Below are 19473 nucleotides of genomic sequence, written 5' to 3'. Positions count from 1 at the left end.
AGTTATTTGTGTTTAGTTATTAGAAAATGTTTTTATTTTAGTTCCAACATTTCAAAAATTGATTTAGTATTCTGTTACAGGAAAAACAATTCAAACCAAATCATGAACACTCCTATAGTTAGACTAGTGGTCTAAAGTGAAAAGTTCAAAATACAGATAAAACATAAGTTAAAAAGAAATGAATTTGTTACAAACTTGTTCGTTTTAATTTATCAATCCGTTTGAAATACAAATCAATCTTTTTTTATGGTACACTTTAATTTGACCAAAAAAGTGTAATTTATACGCATGCCATGAGTTGATTTGTTTTCATATCATATACCATGCATGTTTACCCGTGTTAGAGTCTTTCAGCTCAAAGTCGCCATGAAAATGGAGGAACAAAATCCTAATTGATATAGAGACGAAGAGATAGAGAAAACATCTTTGATTATTCTGAAAATAATGAATCATCTAGAAGATCACATCCTTTCCCTCTCCTTTATATATATGTACATATATCAATATAAATGGGCCAATAAAATGTAATAATAATGGGCCGCTCCGGTTGTATACCCTACTGGGCCTGAATAGATGGACCTTCGTTAACACCCCCCCTCAAGCTAAAGGGTGTGTGCACTCCCAGTTTGGAAAGAAGATGATGATGCAGAGGACCACTCAGTGTTTTGGTCAAAATATCAGCAAGCTAATCAACGGAGGCAACACGATGTAAAGAGATCAGTTGAGAAGCAAGGCAATCACGAACATAATGACAATCGATCTCAATGTGTTTAGTGCGTTCAAGAAATACAGGGTTCCTAGAAATGTGCAAAGCAGCCTGGCTATCACAAAAAATAGGAAAAAGAGTAGAAATATTAAAGCCCATATCAGCAAACAAACGGATCAACCAAACAATCTCAGCCACAACTTTGCATAAAGCCCTATACTCAGCCTCAGCAGAAGAGAGAGCAATAGTGGGCTGCTTCTTGCTTTTCTAAGAAACAGGACAACCGCCAAAGACAACATAATAGTCAGTGACTGACTTCCTTGAAAGAGGACAAGCAGCCCAACTAGAATCAGAGAAAACAGATAATGAAAAAGAAGAAGGGGTAGAGAGAACAATGCCCCGATCTGGGACATTCATCAGATAGCGCAGTGCATGTATACCAGCTTTCAGGTGGGCCACACAAGGGGAGTGTAAGAACTGACTCAAATGTTGCACATCAAAAGATATATCAAGCCTTGTATGCTGCAAAAAATTGAGTTTACCAACTAAACGTCTGAAGACAGAGGGTTCAGGTAAAGGATCATTCATATTAGGAACCAGCTTCACAGAAGGTTCTAAAGGAGAAACCACAGGGGTGAAATCTGAACATTGGAATTCATCCAGTAAATCAGAAGTGTACTTATGCTGATGCATAAGATAACTATCATCATGAGATATGATTTCTAGCCCCAAAAAATAATGAACCAGACCTAAGTCTTTGATCTTGAATTGATGATCAAGGAAAGATTTTAGACTACTCATTTTATCAATATTAGATCTAGCCAACAAAATATCATCCACATAAACCACAAAAATAACCAAAAAATCACTTGAAACCTTGGTGAAAAGGGAATAATCATTTTTGCTGGCAATCTAGCCTCGAGATAACAAGGCTTCAAACAGTTTGGAAAACCATTGTCTAGATGCCTGTTTGAGGCTATATAAAGACTTTCTGAGCTTACAAACCAAAAGAGTTGCACAAAGAGAGGATGCAGAAACAACAAGTCCAGGGGGAATTTTCATATAGACATCTTCATGGAGATCAGCATGAAGAAAAACATTGTTGACATCAAGCTGGAAAATAATCCAGTGGTGTTTAGCAGCAAGCGCCAAGAGACACTTAAAAGTAGTGAGCTTGACCATTGGAGAAAAAATCTCATGATAATCAATCCCCTCTTTTTGAGTGTCACTTCTAATGACAAGCCTAACTTTATACCTCTCAACAGTACCATCAGACCTTTGTTTGATTTTATACACCCATTTGTATGGAATAGCCTTCTTATTAGAAGGAAGATGAACAATATCCCAAGTATGGTTGTCCTCAAGAGCTTTGAATTCCTGTAGCATGGTCTTCTGCCAGGCAGGGCTAGAAATAGCCTGCTGGTAGTACAAAGGCTCATGCATATGTATGTCAGCACAAGAAATCTTAAAATTGACCTAGATAGGAGCATAAAAAGGAGAAACAAAAGAGAAAATATAATCCTGAAGATGAGCAGGTGGATGGGAAGACCTGGAACTCCTCCTTAAAAGAGAAGAAGAAGAAATTGAAGATGCAGGGGTGGAAATAGTGGGGGCAGGTGACATAGAATGGGGAATATCAGTAAAATCAGGAGGAGGAGGAAAGGGAGAAGAAAGAGAAGAATTGGGGTAAGGAAATATATGCTCATGAAATTGAACATCTCCTGAGTAAAAAATAAAGAAAGTTGAGAGATTGAGAAGCTTATAACCTTTCTTACTAAAAGGGTAACTTAAAAACATACTAGGGATAAATCTAGGTTTGAGTTTATCTCTAAGTGGAGTAGGAGTTGTTGCATGAGCAAGACACCTAAAGGTTCTCAAATGATCATACGATAGAGGGTATCCATGAAGTTTTTTAAAAGAAGATACATGATTTAAAGGGACAATAGGAAATCTGTTAATTAGGTATGTGGCAGTTAAGACACACTCACCCCAATATTTCAAGGGAAGTTTAGACTGAAACAATAAAGCTTTGGACACTTCTAAAAGATGTTTATGTTTCCTTTCCATAACTCCATTTTGTTGAGGAGTATGTGGAATGGTGTTCTGGTGAAGGATCCCATGATCAGAAAATTTTTTTTAGTAATCAGTGTCATGACCTAATTCAAAAGCATTATCAAATCTAAAAACTTTCACTGTAAAGTTGTACTGAACTTAAACCATGAAAACAAAAGCCTTTATAACAAAAGAAACACTGAATTTGGTAGAAAGAAGATGTGTCCAGGTCAATCTAGTGAAATCATCCACCAAAGTGACAAAGTATCAAAAACCATTGTAGGTTTGAGTATGATATGGACTCCAAACATCAATATAAATAAGTTGAAAAAGTGTAAAAGAATGAAAAGAACTAAGAGTAAAAGGTAGTCTATGTTATCTAGCCTTAAGACATATATCACAAATAAAATGTTGTTTTCGAGAAACTTTCCCATTCAAGAAAGCAATAGACTTCATCTTGTGATAAGGGATATGACCAAGTCTTTGATGCCAAAACAAATCAACATTTTTATCACTATGTAAGGAAGGAATACAACCAACAAAATTAGTAAAACTACAAGAAACATATGGGATTATAGGATCAGATGGAGCAAAATAGTATGGTCCATGTGTAGCTTTACCAATTTTCAACTGCTTCTTCAGAGAAGGGCCTTGCAAAATTCAGTTATACTTGGAAAAAACAACAGTGCACTCAAGTTGGGAAATGAGTTTGTGAATGGAAATTAGATTAATATAAAAAGAAGGAACCAAAAGGACATTATGTAAAGTCAAATCTGACCTGAGTGTTAGTGACCTAGTAGACACAACTTTAACTTTATATTCATTTGGAAGACTAATTAGAATAGGCAAGTCTAAATGAATGAGGCTATGAAGAGGATTTTTGTGAGGAGTCATGTGATTTGTAGCTCTAGAGTCAAGTATCCAAGGATTTAATCCGAGATCTGACACTACACTAGCATGAAAAGCAGTAGACAGTATAGCAGGGTGATTAAACACACCTGCAAAATGAGGAAACTCCTCAACTGGGTGAGGAGACCCTTGGTATAAAGAAGAGGACTTACTATCACTGGTATTGTGAAGATGTTGATAGTGTTGAAATTGGTCCTTGGTTAATCTATAACTATCATCATCAATCTTCACATAAGACACAGAAAGATCAGCTTGAGAGGTGTCAATTTGTGCAAATGACACAGACCTTCTTCCTTTGGTAAATTTAAAATCAGCAGGATAACCATGGAGGTTGTAGCATTCTTCAATGAGATGTCCAGACTTCTTGTAATATTTGCAGAAGACAGGTGAAGGAGCAGAAAGACCAAAATTTGGGGAGGAAGGCTTTCTGCCATCAGTTAGATTTCTCCTAGCATCATATGGCATAGTGGAAAAGGGATTTCTCTTTGAATCAAATTGAAATCTTTGACTATAACCTCTTCTTAAAGAAGTGTTCTGAGACACTGAATTATAAGCAACTAAATCATTTGAGAAGCCAGGAATGAGAAGGGTTTTATTCTGCTTCTCAATATATTGTAACATAGCATAAGAACTGCTGAGGGAAGGCAGTGTGGGCATCATCAAAAGGTTACTCTTACAGAGAGAGTACTCATCATTCAATCTGCTAAGAAACTGGAACTGTTTTTGTTGTTCCGTAAACTTCCCTAAAGCCTCACAAGTACACACAGGACCCACATAAGAAGTATTCAGCTCATCCCAAAGAGTTCGCAATCTAGTGAAGTAGGATGAAATATTAGAAGATCCTTGTACAATAGAGTTAATCTCTTTCTGGATCTGAATGTATTTAGTACCATTCGATTGACCAAACCGTTTATTTATATCAGACTAAATCTCTTTTGCAGAATCAAAACACACAACACTAGTTTCCAATTCAGTAGACAGAGAATTCGAAAGCCATGCTATAACCATATTGTTGCACCTCTCATAAAAAGGGAAATAAGAAGAATTAGGTGCAGGTTTGGACACTGATCCAGTAACTAAACCTAATTTGTTTTTAGCAGATAGAGCTGTCATTATATTCTTATGTCAGACAACAAAATCGGTGCCATCAAATAGCGGAGTTACCAAATGTGTACCAGATTTATCAGAGGGATGCAGGTACAGAGGATGAGTCAGGGGGACAGAAAACTCATCAAAATCAGAAGAAACAATCACATTTTCCGTAGGTATAGCCATACCAACCGACCTCAGTTAACAAATAACTCCCAGTGAGTCGAAAACCTAGTCAAACTAGATAAAAGCAAAAATTTACAGCATATCTATGAGCACACAAGCTATACCTCAGAAAATATACATTATCGATAGAGGCACATGCTAGGGTTTCATAAAAAAATCAGAAAAATAACATTGATATAGTCACAAGCTAGGGTTTTCAGCCAAATCCCAAATTAGAGTCAGATTTATGAACAAACAGTCGACAAATTCATGAGAGAGAAATGATTACCACCCTTTTTCACAACATGAAGAAGCAAGGCCTTGAAAATGCCGATTTCGAAAAGAAAAATCCCAAAATAACGACCGCGATGACCTTTCACCTAGAAACCCTTCAAGGGTAGTATAAGAAGGTAGAAGAACTCGTAAGGATCACTGATTTGTGCTCTGATACCATGTTAGAGCCTTTCAGCTCAAAGTCGCTATGAAAATGGAGGAACAAAACCCTAACTGATATAGAGACGAAGAGAGAGAAAATATCTTTGATGATTCTGAAAATAATGAATCATCTTGAAGATCTCATCCTTTCCCTCTCCTTTATGTACATATATCAATATAAATGGGCCAATAAAATGTAATAATACTAGGCCGCTCCGATTGTATACACTACTGAGCCTGAACAGATGGGCCTTCGTTAACAACTCGTGACATCATTTCTTAGAATATTGTAATGTCGATCGGCTTTGATAATTTTTTTTTTATAAATGTTAGGTTTAATTAAATAAATTTTCTAAAAGTTGTTGAATTTAATTATTATATTCATCTTTATTATTTAAACAAATATCTTATTTAGTGTAACGTTTGAACTCAATAAAGTGAGGTACACGTACGAGGCACGTACACCTAAACTAGTATCCTAAACTTGTAGCCCTTAGTATATAATTTTTTTGCTTTTTATCTTTGCCGCTTCGCTTCATCTCTTCTCTCCAATTTCTTCTTCACCTTTCTTTTTTGTTTTTCATCGAATCCCTCATTATATCAGAAGTTTATTCAAAAAATTTATTTTAGATTTTAAAATTATAAATAATTCACCTTATTTATGTTGTTAACAACTTTAAGAATATTTAAGCCATTTTAACAACAAAAAAGTGTTGAACATCATTTGTTTACTTTACATCAACAACTTTTTTTCAGTTTCAACACTTCTACCCAAATACTTATCTGCTTAATTTATAAGCACTTATTTTAAACTTTTAATCACTTAAGCTATTTTTTTTTAATCCTATCCAAACGGGCTTTAATCAATAACCCAAATTTAAATGGCTTAAATTAAATAAGAGGATTTTATAAAGTGAGAAACCTCCGTTTAAGTTTGACGCCTTCCGTCTCTCAAGGATCAAATGCATCCACTTCGTTAAACTTTAAGGACCTTTTATGCACAAGATAAATATATAAAGGACAAAAGTAGCTCTACTCATATACATAAGGGACCATTTCCAGAACCCAAATTATGTTCCCGTCAAAACGAAAAACAAACAAACCCTCCCCAATTACCCACCACCACCACCGCCGGTTCGCTACCGCCACTGGTTCGCCGCCACCGTTGTTTCCGTAAAGCTGCCGTCTCCCGTTTTATCGGTATTTGTCTCATTACTTCTGCTAGCTTTTATTATCTTTCTTGTCTTCTGTTTCTTCCCCAGTTTTCGATTTTTCTGGATTTAAGGAATTGCTTAGTTTGAACTATTTTCCGGTTTTGAGAGTGATTTACTTTCTCTTTTTGATTTCGGTGTTGGTCATCAAATCTAATTGACAAATATTCAGTTTTCTGATGCATTTTCCCCCCTTAACTAACCTCTGGTGCGAGGTTGAAGTACGGCTCTAGTTAGCTCCCGTTAAGTTATTAATTTGTGCAAAGGAAATTATGTTAAATATGTTTTTTCCTAGTGATAAGTTCTGCATAGATATAATTGAGTGAAAATCAACATGCTTTTCCTACCTGAACAATGGTGATATTTCAGGTTGGAATAGTGAACACATTGATTGTTGAGGTGTGTTTAGATAAATAGTTGGTGATAGTTCAGGTATGAAACTTCAAAAAACTGAGATACTAGGTGGACAACTGAAATAAAAGTTTCAGCAAAAAATATATTAAACAATCCACTGCATGATACAATGTTCCTGGAGAAGAGGGTATATCTGAACTTCATTAATTGAAAAACTTCTGAAAATAGGATAAGCAATGAGAAGACACATATTAGTGTGAAAGCTGAGAATGATTATTTGAGCGGAAGTTCATCTGCGCCTTTTATTTGAAAATGGACAAAGAGATATGAGACATGTAAGGTGTTTTTAAGAGTTGGAAAAGATGAAAAACCAAAGTTAAAAAGTATGATTGGAAGAATATTATTTGTTTGTCCTTGATAATTTTCTGTTTACCTCTCTTCCTATAAAATGAGAAAATGAAAATTAGTCAATGTATTGATGTAAATGTGTCTATGTATTTTGCGGGGATCGCAAATTGCTATATAAGATCTAACTGGTTTTAATTTTCTTGGTGATTTTTCTCATATTCTAAATGGATGTATATATTTTTGATGTTAGCAATATTATCTAGAGTGTATTTGCTTTCGTTTTTCCAGTTACTAACTTTAGATTGATTGATGTGTCTATATAAACTGTAAAGACAAATAACCAGAACCAGAGCCAAACATAATAGATAATTGGTCAATTGTATACTCTCTTTGGACCATATTAATGACAGCATGTTTGTGTTCAAAGCAGTGTGGCACCTGGAAGCTCCAAGTCCCGAATCTGCTCTTGGAAAGACTTTGGTGAACTACTCAACCGTCTCTCTCTCAAAGCAAAATCAGAGCTGTAAGATCCATTCTTCCTCATTTTCATTCCATCCTGTTCCTCCTTTAATAGATTCTCTTTGTCTCTCCTAATACCTACGCCCTTTGTCCCTTTTACGTTGCTTTTTATTGTCAGATGGAGAATTCAGACACACCAGCATGTGATTCAAATGCTCCTAAAGCTGAAGCTGAACAGCTGCCAGCAGCTCCAACTTCTTCAAGTCCCGGTAAGAGACCTCCTCCTCCTTCTCAACTGGAAACAATGCCGCCCGATTTGTTTGTGGTTACTGGCATCCTGTCATTTGGAATCTCATCTGAAGTTGGTTTAGAATATAGAGCCTAGTATCATACTACAGTTTTGGGAAAAAAGTGGAAACATGTGTAATTGATTTTCGTAAAAATTCAGATCACGGTGATGATAAGTTACTGTAATCTCATTCTTACCGTCACCATAGCTTGATTCTCAGAAGCTACAGCTATCACCGTACTGAGTATTAGAATTGAACGTTATGAATGGTGAACGTATTATCTGATAATTCACTGTAATCTGATTCTCGGAAGCTGCTGTTACCACCATAATAAGTAGTAAACAAACTTTTCAGAGGTTTATTTTATTTTATTTTTTTGAACTTGGTAACTTTGTATTATATCACACAGTACATGGGTTTATTTCTTACAATCATAATCGTTGAAGAAGCTGAACCTATCTGTCCTTCGTAAATACTTTTCACTAGCTGTATTTTCGGCACTTCAGCATTTTAGTTCTTACATTTATGGAGATTTGCTCTACCATTTGGCACTGCTCTTGAACATGATCTTACTTGGCACTCAAATTATTCATAATATTGGCTGGAAAAGCTGCTGTGCTAAACATTTTGGAGAATTTTCTGTGAACTTTTCTCTGAGAATACAACGCTGTATGCTCTAAAATCAATTTTGCTTTCCTAGTTACTTTTGGGTTGATGTTGGAAATTCCATTATTATTGAAAGCTCTGAAAATGACAATTCTCTAGGAAAATCTTATATAGTTCTTACAGTTTTATGTTGATATAGATCATCTCTACATTTGATTGAAGTATTTAAAATTTTTGATTGGTTATCACTTGTGGGATAATGTCCTGATTGTACAATTTCATAAAGATGATGAGTTTTACCTGAGAAAATTTGATTTTGGGTCTTACTATTCATGTTCTGCTTTACCAAATAAACAAAATTTACGTATTCTTTCTGAACTTGTAATTTGATTAATCTGCTTTACCAAATAAACAAAATTTACGTATTCTTTCTGAACTTGTAATTTGATTAAAGCCATAAAAAGTATATGTCAGTCTTCTTTAGTTACCATGTGATGCCGAAGTAGTGACTAGTGCTTTAGACAGTTATTACTTTGGTGTATATGAAAATGATGCTTATATGTGTGTATTGAGATGAAACTATTCTCAATATTCAATTATTTGGTTCTAGGCATTATGAAGAGTGGGTTTGTGTTTTGGGCCTGTGAATAGGAGAAGCTTGGGGCAGTTCAACCGTTTTAGTAATGAAAGCATACCTATTTCCATGCAGCAACTGAAGTTTCTACATAGTTCTAGTTCCTTTTTTTGGGGCAAGCATTAGACAGCAGTTGGAGTTCCAGGGAAGTATTAAACAGGCATTCCATTGCAGTCCAACCTACTAAAAAAATTCGGAGAACCTTCTGATTATGCATGATGCATTGGGATCCCAGTAGTAGAGCATGGTTCTTGTCTGAGCATCTATCTGCTCCCTGTCCAGTACTATTATTATGTTAGGCATTATCTTATTCTTCAATTTCGTTACTGCTGTTGTTTCTTTTACTTGGTTATCTTCCCTATTTTTGTTATGAGTACTTATCTTTCTTCAGTGTCTTCATCAACACCGAGTATGTCGTCATTGTCCATTTCAAAAATATAATTCTGTTTATTATTATTTTGAGATTTGTATATCAGAATAAAAATTAAGCTCTATAATTCGTAGTATTTTGATAGCTTTTAAGCCTTTTTGTGTCGTCAAACACACAATATTAGATTTATAAAAGTCTCCACAGGAAAATAATATGGAAACCATATTTCATCCAACTTGTTTCTCTAGTTGCAATGAAACGAAAAACTCTTCAAGTTCATATATATATATATATATATATATATATATGCATGTATCCTACTCTAGCAAATATTAATCCTAATTTCCTTTTCTCTTCTAGCTCGCTGTTGCCTTCTCTTGTCAATTTACTGTCGCATTCTACTTTTGCTTAATATATTTTTATATTCCATCTTCTATTGCAGTATGCAATTTTTTTAAAAAACCATCCAAGGGGAAGAATATCAGAAAGCGTCCTGCGGTTGACGAGGGGGAGAATGACGATGCAGAGGGTGATAGTTCAGTCATATATACCAAGAAAAAATCAGCGGTTAATAATAAGCTGCATTTTTCAACTGGACCTTCAAAATCCAACAAGGATACTGAATCCAGTGTGGATTCAAAAGCCTCTCGTTTTCATTTTGAGTCCTCTAAGGAAATTCAAGTTCAGAATGATAGTAGAGCAACAGCCACTTTAGAAACTGAGACTGAGTTCTCGAAAGATGCTCGGGCCATTCGGGAAAGAGCTCTGAAGCAGGCAGAGGAGGCTTTAAAGGGAAAAAGCAAGGCAGGCGGTGATGAGAAATTGTATAAGGGTATCAATCAATACACTGATTACAAAGCTGGTTTGAGAAGAGAACATACGATCTCTAGTGAGAAAGCCGGTGGAGCGCATGGTCCTCTCAGGGCTTCTGCTCACATCAGAGTTTCAGCAAGGTTTGACTATCAACCAGATATCTGTAAGGACTATAAAGAGACGGGATATTGTGGATACGGAGACTCCTGCAAATTTATGCATGACCGCGGAGATTATAAGTCTGGCTGGCAGATGGAAAGGGAGTGGGAAGAAGCTGAGAAAGAGAGGAAAAGAAAATTGGCTCTGGGGATGTTGGATGAGGATGACGAGGATGCAGAGAAGAGTGATGAAGATGATGATGACGCATTACCATTTGCTTGTTTTATCTGCAGAGAGCCTTTTGTTGATCCTGTTGTGACCAAATGCAAGCATTACTTCTGTGAGCACTGTGCATTAAAGGTAATTTCAATTACCTCTTGCTCTTGTTTGCTTGATCATGTCACGGGGTCTGTGAACAACAACCCCTTTTACGTACCTTGTCCGTTTCTCTTGTTTTTAACCTCCTCTTATTTGACATGACATAGTTTAGTCACCACCGTCTCCAAATCTTGACCATCTGAATAAAGGAGTGACAACCGAGTGAAAGAGTGAGATGATTGTAAAGGACTTTCTTGGTTCCTTTTTCTATTGTCACCAGTATAAATGAATTTACCAGTTGAAATAGGCAAGAGTTGCTTCTGCAGCATGTATTTTAATTTGCCTTTTTACCTAAGTAAGCTGCTCTTGTGTGGGTTTGAACTTTTGGCAAACAATAGCGAATATTGAAATCAGTTTTAGTTGCTGTCACCTAGTGCACACAAGTATGACTTGTTTCACTTCTATTTGTATCTTGTGTGCAGATTGCAAGTTAATTTCTTTTTTCTTCTTTTGGTGGTTGTGGTTGACAGCACCATGCAAAGAATAAGAAGTGCTATGTGTGCAACCAGCCAACCCTTGGGATATTCAATACAGCATTTGAAATACGCAAAAAAATGGCGGCTCAAGGAAAATGATGGATCTTCTGCCAGTTCTCTCTTTCATGATGTGATAGAAGTGGATCTTGCTTTACTGTAAGTGCCTATGAATTGGATACCTTAGGTTTAAAGTGTGTAGTTCCTTATGTACAACCCTATCTGTTTCTTGCTAGAGCTCTTGCGCAACTGATTCATGATTTTCTATATTCCAATCTACATACTTAGAGCATTTGGTTTTGATAAGTACCTACATGTTATCCTTGTAAAAATAGGAATAGCTACATGTTCAGAACTTATGCTTCATGTGTAAAAATAAAGTTTATTAGAAGCATACTTCCTTGTAGATTGGAATTTGGGCTGTTCAAAACCGAACCTAAACCGACTTCCTGTAAGGAAACCAACAAAAACTGGAAAATCTGTTCGGCATTCAGTTTTTCCTTTCAAATTGTCGGTAAACATGGTTCAGTACTACTGTTAAAAAAATATTTGGTGTAAACCAAATACCTAACTAATGTTATCGGAATTTTAAGATACTGTTATACATTTTATTTTGTACAAAATTCGTATTTACTAAGGCTGCATTTGTTTTTTTTAAGATTCAGATAGATTCAAAATCTGAATGCACATCTGAACTTTATTTTATATTTCTATTACGATTCACTATTTGGATCTAATGGGCTCCTCTTCTTATTTTTCTTATTTATTTTTTAGTTAAATTTCAGCAATTAAGATGTTGTCTCTAAATCTGAAAACTATATGATTAAGACTGTTTGTTTTTCAATATCTGAATGTACAAAAAAATTTTATTTGTATATATAATAAAATAAAAAATACAATTCAAATAAAAAATTAATTATATATTATAAAAGTGTGTAATTTAATACAACAAAATTATTATTTGATTGAGAAAAAACATTTATGTTTATTAGTTTATTAGTGATAGTGGAGATGGTTTATAATAGTGGTTGCGGTGACAATGATTGATGTTAGTGATAAATAATGTCGGTGGTGATAGCTGTGATGGTTGGTATTGTAGTGACTATTATGATGGTAGCGATTGATGGTGGTTGTGATGTGACGTTGCTTGATGTTAGTAGTTTGAGGTGTTGATTGTGTTGGCTAAAACATGAATGCATGATGGTTGGTGATGTGTTGGTGCTAGTTGGAGATGTTGTTTGTTGGGATGGTGGAGATGGTTGTTAGAAGAGATAAATTGTAGCGATGGTAGTGGTTGAAGTGGTGGTAGAGGTGGTGTTACTAGTGACAATGGTGGTGGCTGCCGAAGAATGTATGGAGCTTGTGATGTATTAGTGGTAGTTAGTGGTGGTACTAGTTGTGATAGATGAGTTGGTCGATAGTAGAGATTGGCCGGTAGTGGTTGATGATAGTGGTGCTGTCGACGACGATGATGGCGGTGAATATAATAGAATAATAGAGGTAGTAGGTGTGGTAGCGGTTGATAGTAGTGGTTGGTAGCGATATTTGTTATTGATGGTGGAGGTGGTTGGTGGTGGTTGACAATGGTAGCGGTGGCAGAGGTGGTTAGTGGTGGTGACTGCTGATTATGAATAGGGTGGTGAATATTATCAAACACTAGAATATTTCTTCAGACCTATTAAGACTTGGTTCTAGATCTGAATGATTAAGATCTATTCAAAGCTAAAATCTTAATAAAAAACAAATACATTTAATGATCTGAAGTCTGAACCATTCAGATTTAGACCTCCATAAGTGCAAACAAAACTGGATACCTAACTGATATTATTTTAATTTCGAAAAAAGGCCTAAAATGCCCTTCACCTATTGGAAATGGTGCAAAAAAGCCCACAATCCACCTTTTGGCTCTATGTTGCCCTTCACATCTACCTTTGTGCTCCAAAATATCTTTTATTTAACATCCCCGATTAGGGGTGTGCATTGGTCAGTTCGGTTTGGTTTTACATATTATCGGTTCGGTTTATCGGTTTTCGATTTTAAATATGCTAAACCAATAACCAAACCAATAAGATATTTTTTATCGGTTTATCGGTTTTTAATCCTTAACGGTTCGATTTTCGGTTTAACCGATAAGAAAATACTCATAAAATAAAAATAGTAGTAACTAACATGAAAAAAAACATATCTTAGTTGCAACTAAAAATCCTACATGATGTGTTTTAATTTTCAAGAATCTTCAAGTTTGAACTAAATGTTGTTAGAAGAAATTAAGAGTTTGTATAATTGAAATAATTGGTTTGTTAATTTGTAGAAATTAAGATAAACATATAATAAGTCATATATATATATGACCCAATAACTCAGTAAGAAAAAATTGAATCGAATCAATAATCCAATAATTTTTTTTATAATACCATTAAAAAACCATTAACCCAATAACAATAAACGAATAACATTTTTATCAGTCGGTTCGGTTTTTGCACACCCCTATCCCCAATATTAAATAAATCAAAGATGTTTCATTAACGAAGTGATGCATTACCATTGGTCCCCATTTAAAAAAAAAAAAAATTAAAAAAATTCTAACTCACATCCACCCCCTATCTATACCCGACGATCAATACTAATATATTAATGTTTTAGTACTTTTTGTTGTGAAATCATGCCAAAGTGTGCATCTTTCTTTTACGATTGAATATATGTGTTTGGTATCCTTTGTAAGGATTGCACCATAAGTTATTTTCTTCCTTTTGATTTTGTGAAATCAAGCCGAATTTGTGTGGAAGGTGAAATGAGTTTTACTAAATCTTATGACCAAATGTCATGACAAATACCTTTGATACATTTAGATACAAAGTAATAATACTAATCACCACTTCTTTCATAATAGCGTTCACAAAGTGAAGCAACACATTTCAACAAGTGGGTGCTGTTGTATTCAACGTCATTGATGTCTCACTTTAGAGGAAATTAGCTAGACGTCTAGAATTAATTATTGAAAATAAACAGAATCATCTACTGGTCGTCTGTAACAAATTTCTAAACCCCTTTTCATTTACATGCACTATACCATTGTAGTTCACCGGGCAAAACATCATTTCTTTTGTATGCTCTAAAAGATTTTTAAAACTGAAGCTCCCATAATCTGGATCTCAACAACAACAACAAACCCAGTATATAACCACATAGTGGGGTCTGGGGAGGGTAAAATGTACGCAGTCCATACCACTACCCCGAGGGAGTAGAGAGACTGTTTTCGATAGACCCCTGGCTCAAGACGAAGGACCGTAGACCAAAAGGCGAGCAAACTGATAAAATAACAGAGAAACATCATCCACAAAAAAGAAGTGCAATACCTAACCAAAGACCCCCCTCCCCCAAATCTAGAACTACCAACCAAGCTACGCCTAACACTCCTACTTAAAGACTACGACTTGACCACACACCTTAGCCCTCTAACTTAGTACTCTTCCTCCAAATCTTTCTATCGAGGATCATGTGCTCAGTAAGCTGTAACTGCTCCATGTCAGTCTAATCACTCCTCTCCAGTACGTGCATCTTCGGTCTACCCCTACCCCGGTTGAAACCCTCCAAGGCCAACCTCTCACACCTACGAACTGGGGCATCCGTGCCCTTCTCATCACGTGGCCAAACCATCTCAACCTCACTTCCCGCAACTTATCCTCCACCGAAGTCGCTCCCACCTTCTCCCGAATAATCTCATTCCTGACCCTGTCAGCCCTCGTAAATCCGCACATCCAACGCAACATTCTCATTTCTGCCGCCTTCAACTTTTGGACGTGAGAATTCTTAACAGGCCAACACTCCGCCCTATGTAACATGGCCGGCCGGACCGCAGTTCTATAGAATTTACCCTTAAGCTTGAGAGGCACCTTCTTGTCGCAGAAAATTTCCGAGGCTAGCCTCCATTTCATCCAACATGCCCTAATACGGTGAGAGACATCCTCATCAATCTCTCCATTCCCCTGGATCATAGACCCCAGATACTTAAAACTATCCCTCTTACAAACCGTCTGCGACTCCAACTTCACTACCACGTCGTCCTCTTGCCTCGAGTCACTAAACTTGCACTCTAAGTACTCCGTCTTGGTCCTACTCAACCTGAATCCTTTAGATTCCAGGGTTTGTCTCCAAACCTCCAACTTATCATTGACACCTTGGCGCGACTCATCAATCAAAACTACATCATCCGCAAAAAGCATACACCAAGGTACCTCCCCTTGTATATTCCGCGTCAACACATCCATCACCAAGCAAATAAAAACGGACTAAGAGTCGATCCCTGGTGCAACTCTGTCAAGACCGGGAAATGCCCAGAGTCCCCTCCCACCGTCCGTACCCGAGTCTTCGCTCCCTCATACATGTCCTTAATCGAACGAATGTACGCCACTGGGACCCCTCAGGATCTCAGCTTGTAAAAATCATATGGTGAGCATTGTTTTGTTCTAAGAACCATAGAATGCTTGATGAGTGTGCAAGTTTTTAGCTGTTCATCACATGAATTTCAACCCACAAAAAGTACCAGATCACATGAATTTCAAAACAAGGCATTATGGGTTAGGGGTTTTAAATTAATAAAATGCCATTTCATTAATGAAGCTTTTTTTTTTTTTAATTTAATATTGGGAATGTTAAAGGCCAAACCCATCGGTGGCCCCTTAAACTTGGCACGAACTTTCACTTAGGCACCTCAAGTGAACGTTGTTCACTTTTAACACCTCAAGTAGCCACAAAGTGTGTCACTTTGACACTTTTGCTGAATCAGCAAAGAGAGTGTGTTGCACTCGCTGCCAATATGGACAAAACGACCAATTGATTTGTGCCAACTCATTTAAATTGCCACAACATTATTTATATTCAGAATTAATTTTTTTCAAAACAACAAAAGGCCAAAATACATGATTATTAATAATTATCCAACTTATTAATATATATACACATAATTAAATTAAAGGAACCAATTAATTACTGACACGTGGCATTTTAAAAAATAATTATAAAATTATCAACCCCCACCCCACCCCACCACCCCCAAACTCTAAAGTCATCTTCTTCACCACCACCCATCCCCCTAGCACCCCCCTCTCCCCCGGTCATCTTCTTCATTTGCCCTCCCCCACCCCCACTCCTCAAACCCCGAAGTCATCTTCTCCATTACCCTCCAACCGCCAACCAAGCCAACAACCGCACCTCCGCCAAGACAAATTCACTTCTCAACAACAATTTTTGCCAACAACAAATTCACTTCTCAACAAATTCGAAACATATAGCACAAATTCACCAAGCCAACAACAGCAAACACCGTTGTTCCATCGACGAAAACCATTTTTGCCATTTTCTCAACATATGAACCATTTTTGCCACTTTCTCAAAAACACCATGATAGTCTCATCAAATCCCAACATATGGACCATTTTTGCCATTTTCTCGAAAACCAGATAAGAAAATGAAGGGATACAGATGTGTTAAGAAAAGAAAAAAAATGGTGGAAAATTGATGGTTGAAAGAGAGAAGAAGAAAGAGAAGAAGAAGAAGAAGAAATCTACAATCTGCACCAACTTGCATTCTTCCAAATTATTAAAAATCAGTTGTATTAAGAAAAAAAATGGTGGAAAACTAATGGATGGGGGTGGGGGAGGGTGGGAGAAGACGATTTTGGGGTGGGGTGGGCTGAGGAAAGATGATATGGGGTGGGGTGGGGTGGTTAGGAAGATGATATAAGGGTGGGGTGGTTAGGAAGATGATATAAGGGTGGAGTTGGGTTATTAATTCTTTTTTTAATTTAAATTAATTATATAAAAATTATTTTTATAAAAATGCCAAATGTCCGTTTATAATTGGCTCATTTATATGTTATATACCCTAAAACGTGCCTGGCAGCGAGTGCAACACACTCTCTTTGCTGATTCAGCAAAAGGTGTCAAAGTGACACTTTGTGGCTACTTGAGGTGTTAAAAGTGAACAACGTCCACTCGAGGTGCCTAAGTGAAAGTTCGTGTCAAGTTTGGAGGGCCACCGATGGGTTTGGCCAATGTTAAATAAAGGGCATTTTGGAGACCAAAGGTAGATGTGAAGGGCATTTGGAGCCCCAAGGCGGATGTGAAGGGCATTATAGAGTCAAAAGGTGGATGGAGGACATTTTTGCACCAATAGGTGAAAGGGCATTTTAGGCCCTTTTCCGTTTTAATTTTAAAAGACTTCATTTTATTTTTGCAAAATTTGTAGTTAGGTTTTTCTCTCACTTTCTACTTTCAATTCAAGATCAACTGAGTAAAGAAATCCTTAGCCCTAGTTTCTCTGCGACTGCCTTCTTCCTACTCCAAGGCTCTACTCTCCAGTATGGTGAGCCTTAAACGATGAGGGCAAATCTCCACTCTTTACTGCTGCTTTCCGGAGTAATCAGCAGTGAGCCAATTAGAATTTTTTCTAATATTTCCTTTCAGTGAATGGGTCAACTTGTTTGTCTTGGGTTTAGAAAGTTCCCTTGTTCCATTGCTTTGTTAAGCTGTCCGAGGTTTGTTAAAGTTGGTTGACTATTAAAATTTGCAAGGAGATCTATCTCTTTGTGATAGGGTGCTGGGAATGGTGAGCCTTTAACTTAGGCACTTCTCAAGTTTTTATACCCTTTGTGCACCACTTTTAGTCTTTAAATCTCAAATTTATAATTCTGACTTTACCCATTTACCCATGAAGCTTCAAATACCAGCAGGAATGGTAATATGCCAGGATTTGATGAAGTAATGAAACTTAAATAAGCTATTATTGCGTGTATGTGTCATTTTTTTGAGTACTTTGCTGTTTTGTTGAACTATGAATGGATATATACATATATATAGTTTCTCTATTAGAATGATGTAATTGAGCTCAATATCAGTATCAAAAGAAGAAAGATGTAATTGAGCTAAGAGAAGACTTAGCGTACTAACCAAGTCCAAATTTGATTAAGAAATCTGTAAGGGACCCAAGTTAACTGTGGGATAGAATTTACTAATCCTGTCCTTAACCAGCTTCAAGATTACTGTTTTTGCTATACAAAGAGAACTGTTATCAATGAAACCGAAAGAAAGAAAAAAAACCAGTGCCTTTCGTATAGATCGAGACTTGTAGCTTGATTCTTTACTCATTCCATACTGGGAAGAATTGCAGGAAATCGTTCGATAACACTTCTTCCTATTTCTTTCTCAATGATATCCGACGATCAAGACAATTCCAATTTAGGAGGAATCAATGAGAGGACATCAATTCAAATCCTGAATTTTCGAATTGAGAGAGATATTGAGAGAGATCAAGAATTCTCACCATTTCTTAGATTCATGAACCCAATTCAATTCAGTGGGATCCCTCATTCACATTTTTTTCCACCAAGAACGTTTTCTAAAACTCTTTGACCCCCGAATTTGGAGTATCCTACTTTCACGATTTTCTGTTGCAGCATATTAAATATGGTTTAGTAGATTCTGCTGCGACTTCTCTGCAAGTTAAAAGGTTGACTATGCTTTCTCGTGATGATTAATTGTCTTGCTCCTTGTGGTTTTCCATGGTGCTACTATTAGTGTTTGGTTGAAGATAATTGACTCTGGTTTCTCAGTTTTAACTTGTTTGATATATGTTAGGACATTGAATTTGTAGATGGACTTGTAGAAATTGAAATTGATGGCAAGGCTCAGTTGTTTTACCTATTATCCCGTGAAAGGGTGATATAATATGTCACATGTGCTCTACTTCCTAAAGAAATCAGAATTGTATAACTGCAGATACAATCAAGAGTACCTGAACAACTTTCTGTTTTGGCAGGATTCACTTTTGACGTTTCGAGTTTGAAGCTGATGGTGATTGATGTATGATCGTGAAGTTCTAAACTACACTGGATCTGGAAGATGAAGACCAGCACATTGACTTGAACACCCATTATTTCCACCCACTCTCCTTTAATGTGAAGAGTATAAAGATATGTTTTGATATAAGTTTTTAGCTGATAATACTAATGACAACTTGTTCGGAATTAAAGCATGTATTTTTCCCTTTATTGTATGATGGATTTAGTGAATGGTTCATTTTCAG

At 36.4% G+C, this 19473-nt stretch overlaps 1 protein-coding gene across 3 annotated transcripts; it reads left to right on the top strand.

The window, feature by feature from the left end:
• Positions 1-6395: 6395 nt before the first annotated feature.
• LOC107859730 (zinc finger CCCH domain-containing protein 1) lies at positions 6396-19472 on the top strand. Of its 3 annotated transcripts, XM_047407136.1 has the most exons (7): positions 6398-6556; positions 7700-7792; positions 7907-7997; positions 9235-9552; positions 10071-10900; positions 11389-11550; positions 19207-19472. In XM_047407136.1, the coding sequence occupies exons 4-6, from the start codon at positions 9474-9476 to the stop codon at positions 11491-11493; spliced, it is 1014 nt and encodes a 337-aa protein (XP_047263092.1). In that variant the 5' UTR covers positions 6398-6556; positions 7700-7792; positions 7907-7997; positions 9235-9473; the 3' UTR covers positions 11494-11550; positions 19207-19472. The 3 variants fall into 3 exon arrangements, with proteins under 3 accessions (XP_016560307.1, XP_047263092.1, XP_016560308.1); XM_016704821.2 differs by lacking the exon at positions 9235-9552 and having other exon boundaries at positions 6396-6556; XM_016704822.2 differs by lacking the exon at positions 9235-9552 and having other exon boundaries at positions 6407-6556; positions 7697-7792.
• Position 19473: the final 1 nt, after the last annotated feature.

This window comes from Capsicum annuum, chromosome 2, assembly GCF_002878395.1.
Source record: "Capsicum annuum cultivar UCD-10X-F1 chromosome 2, UCD10Xv1.1, whole genome shotgun sequence".
Lineage (NCBI taxonomy): Eukaryota > Viridiplantae > Streptophyta > Magnoliopsida > Solanales > Solanaceae > Capsicum > Capsicum annuum.
This window is presented reverse-complemented; position numbering and strand designations above follow the sequence as displayed.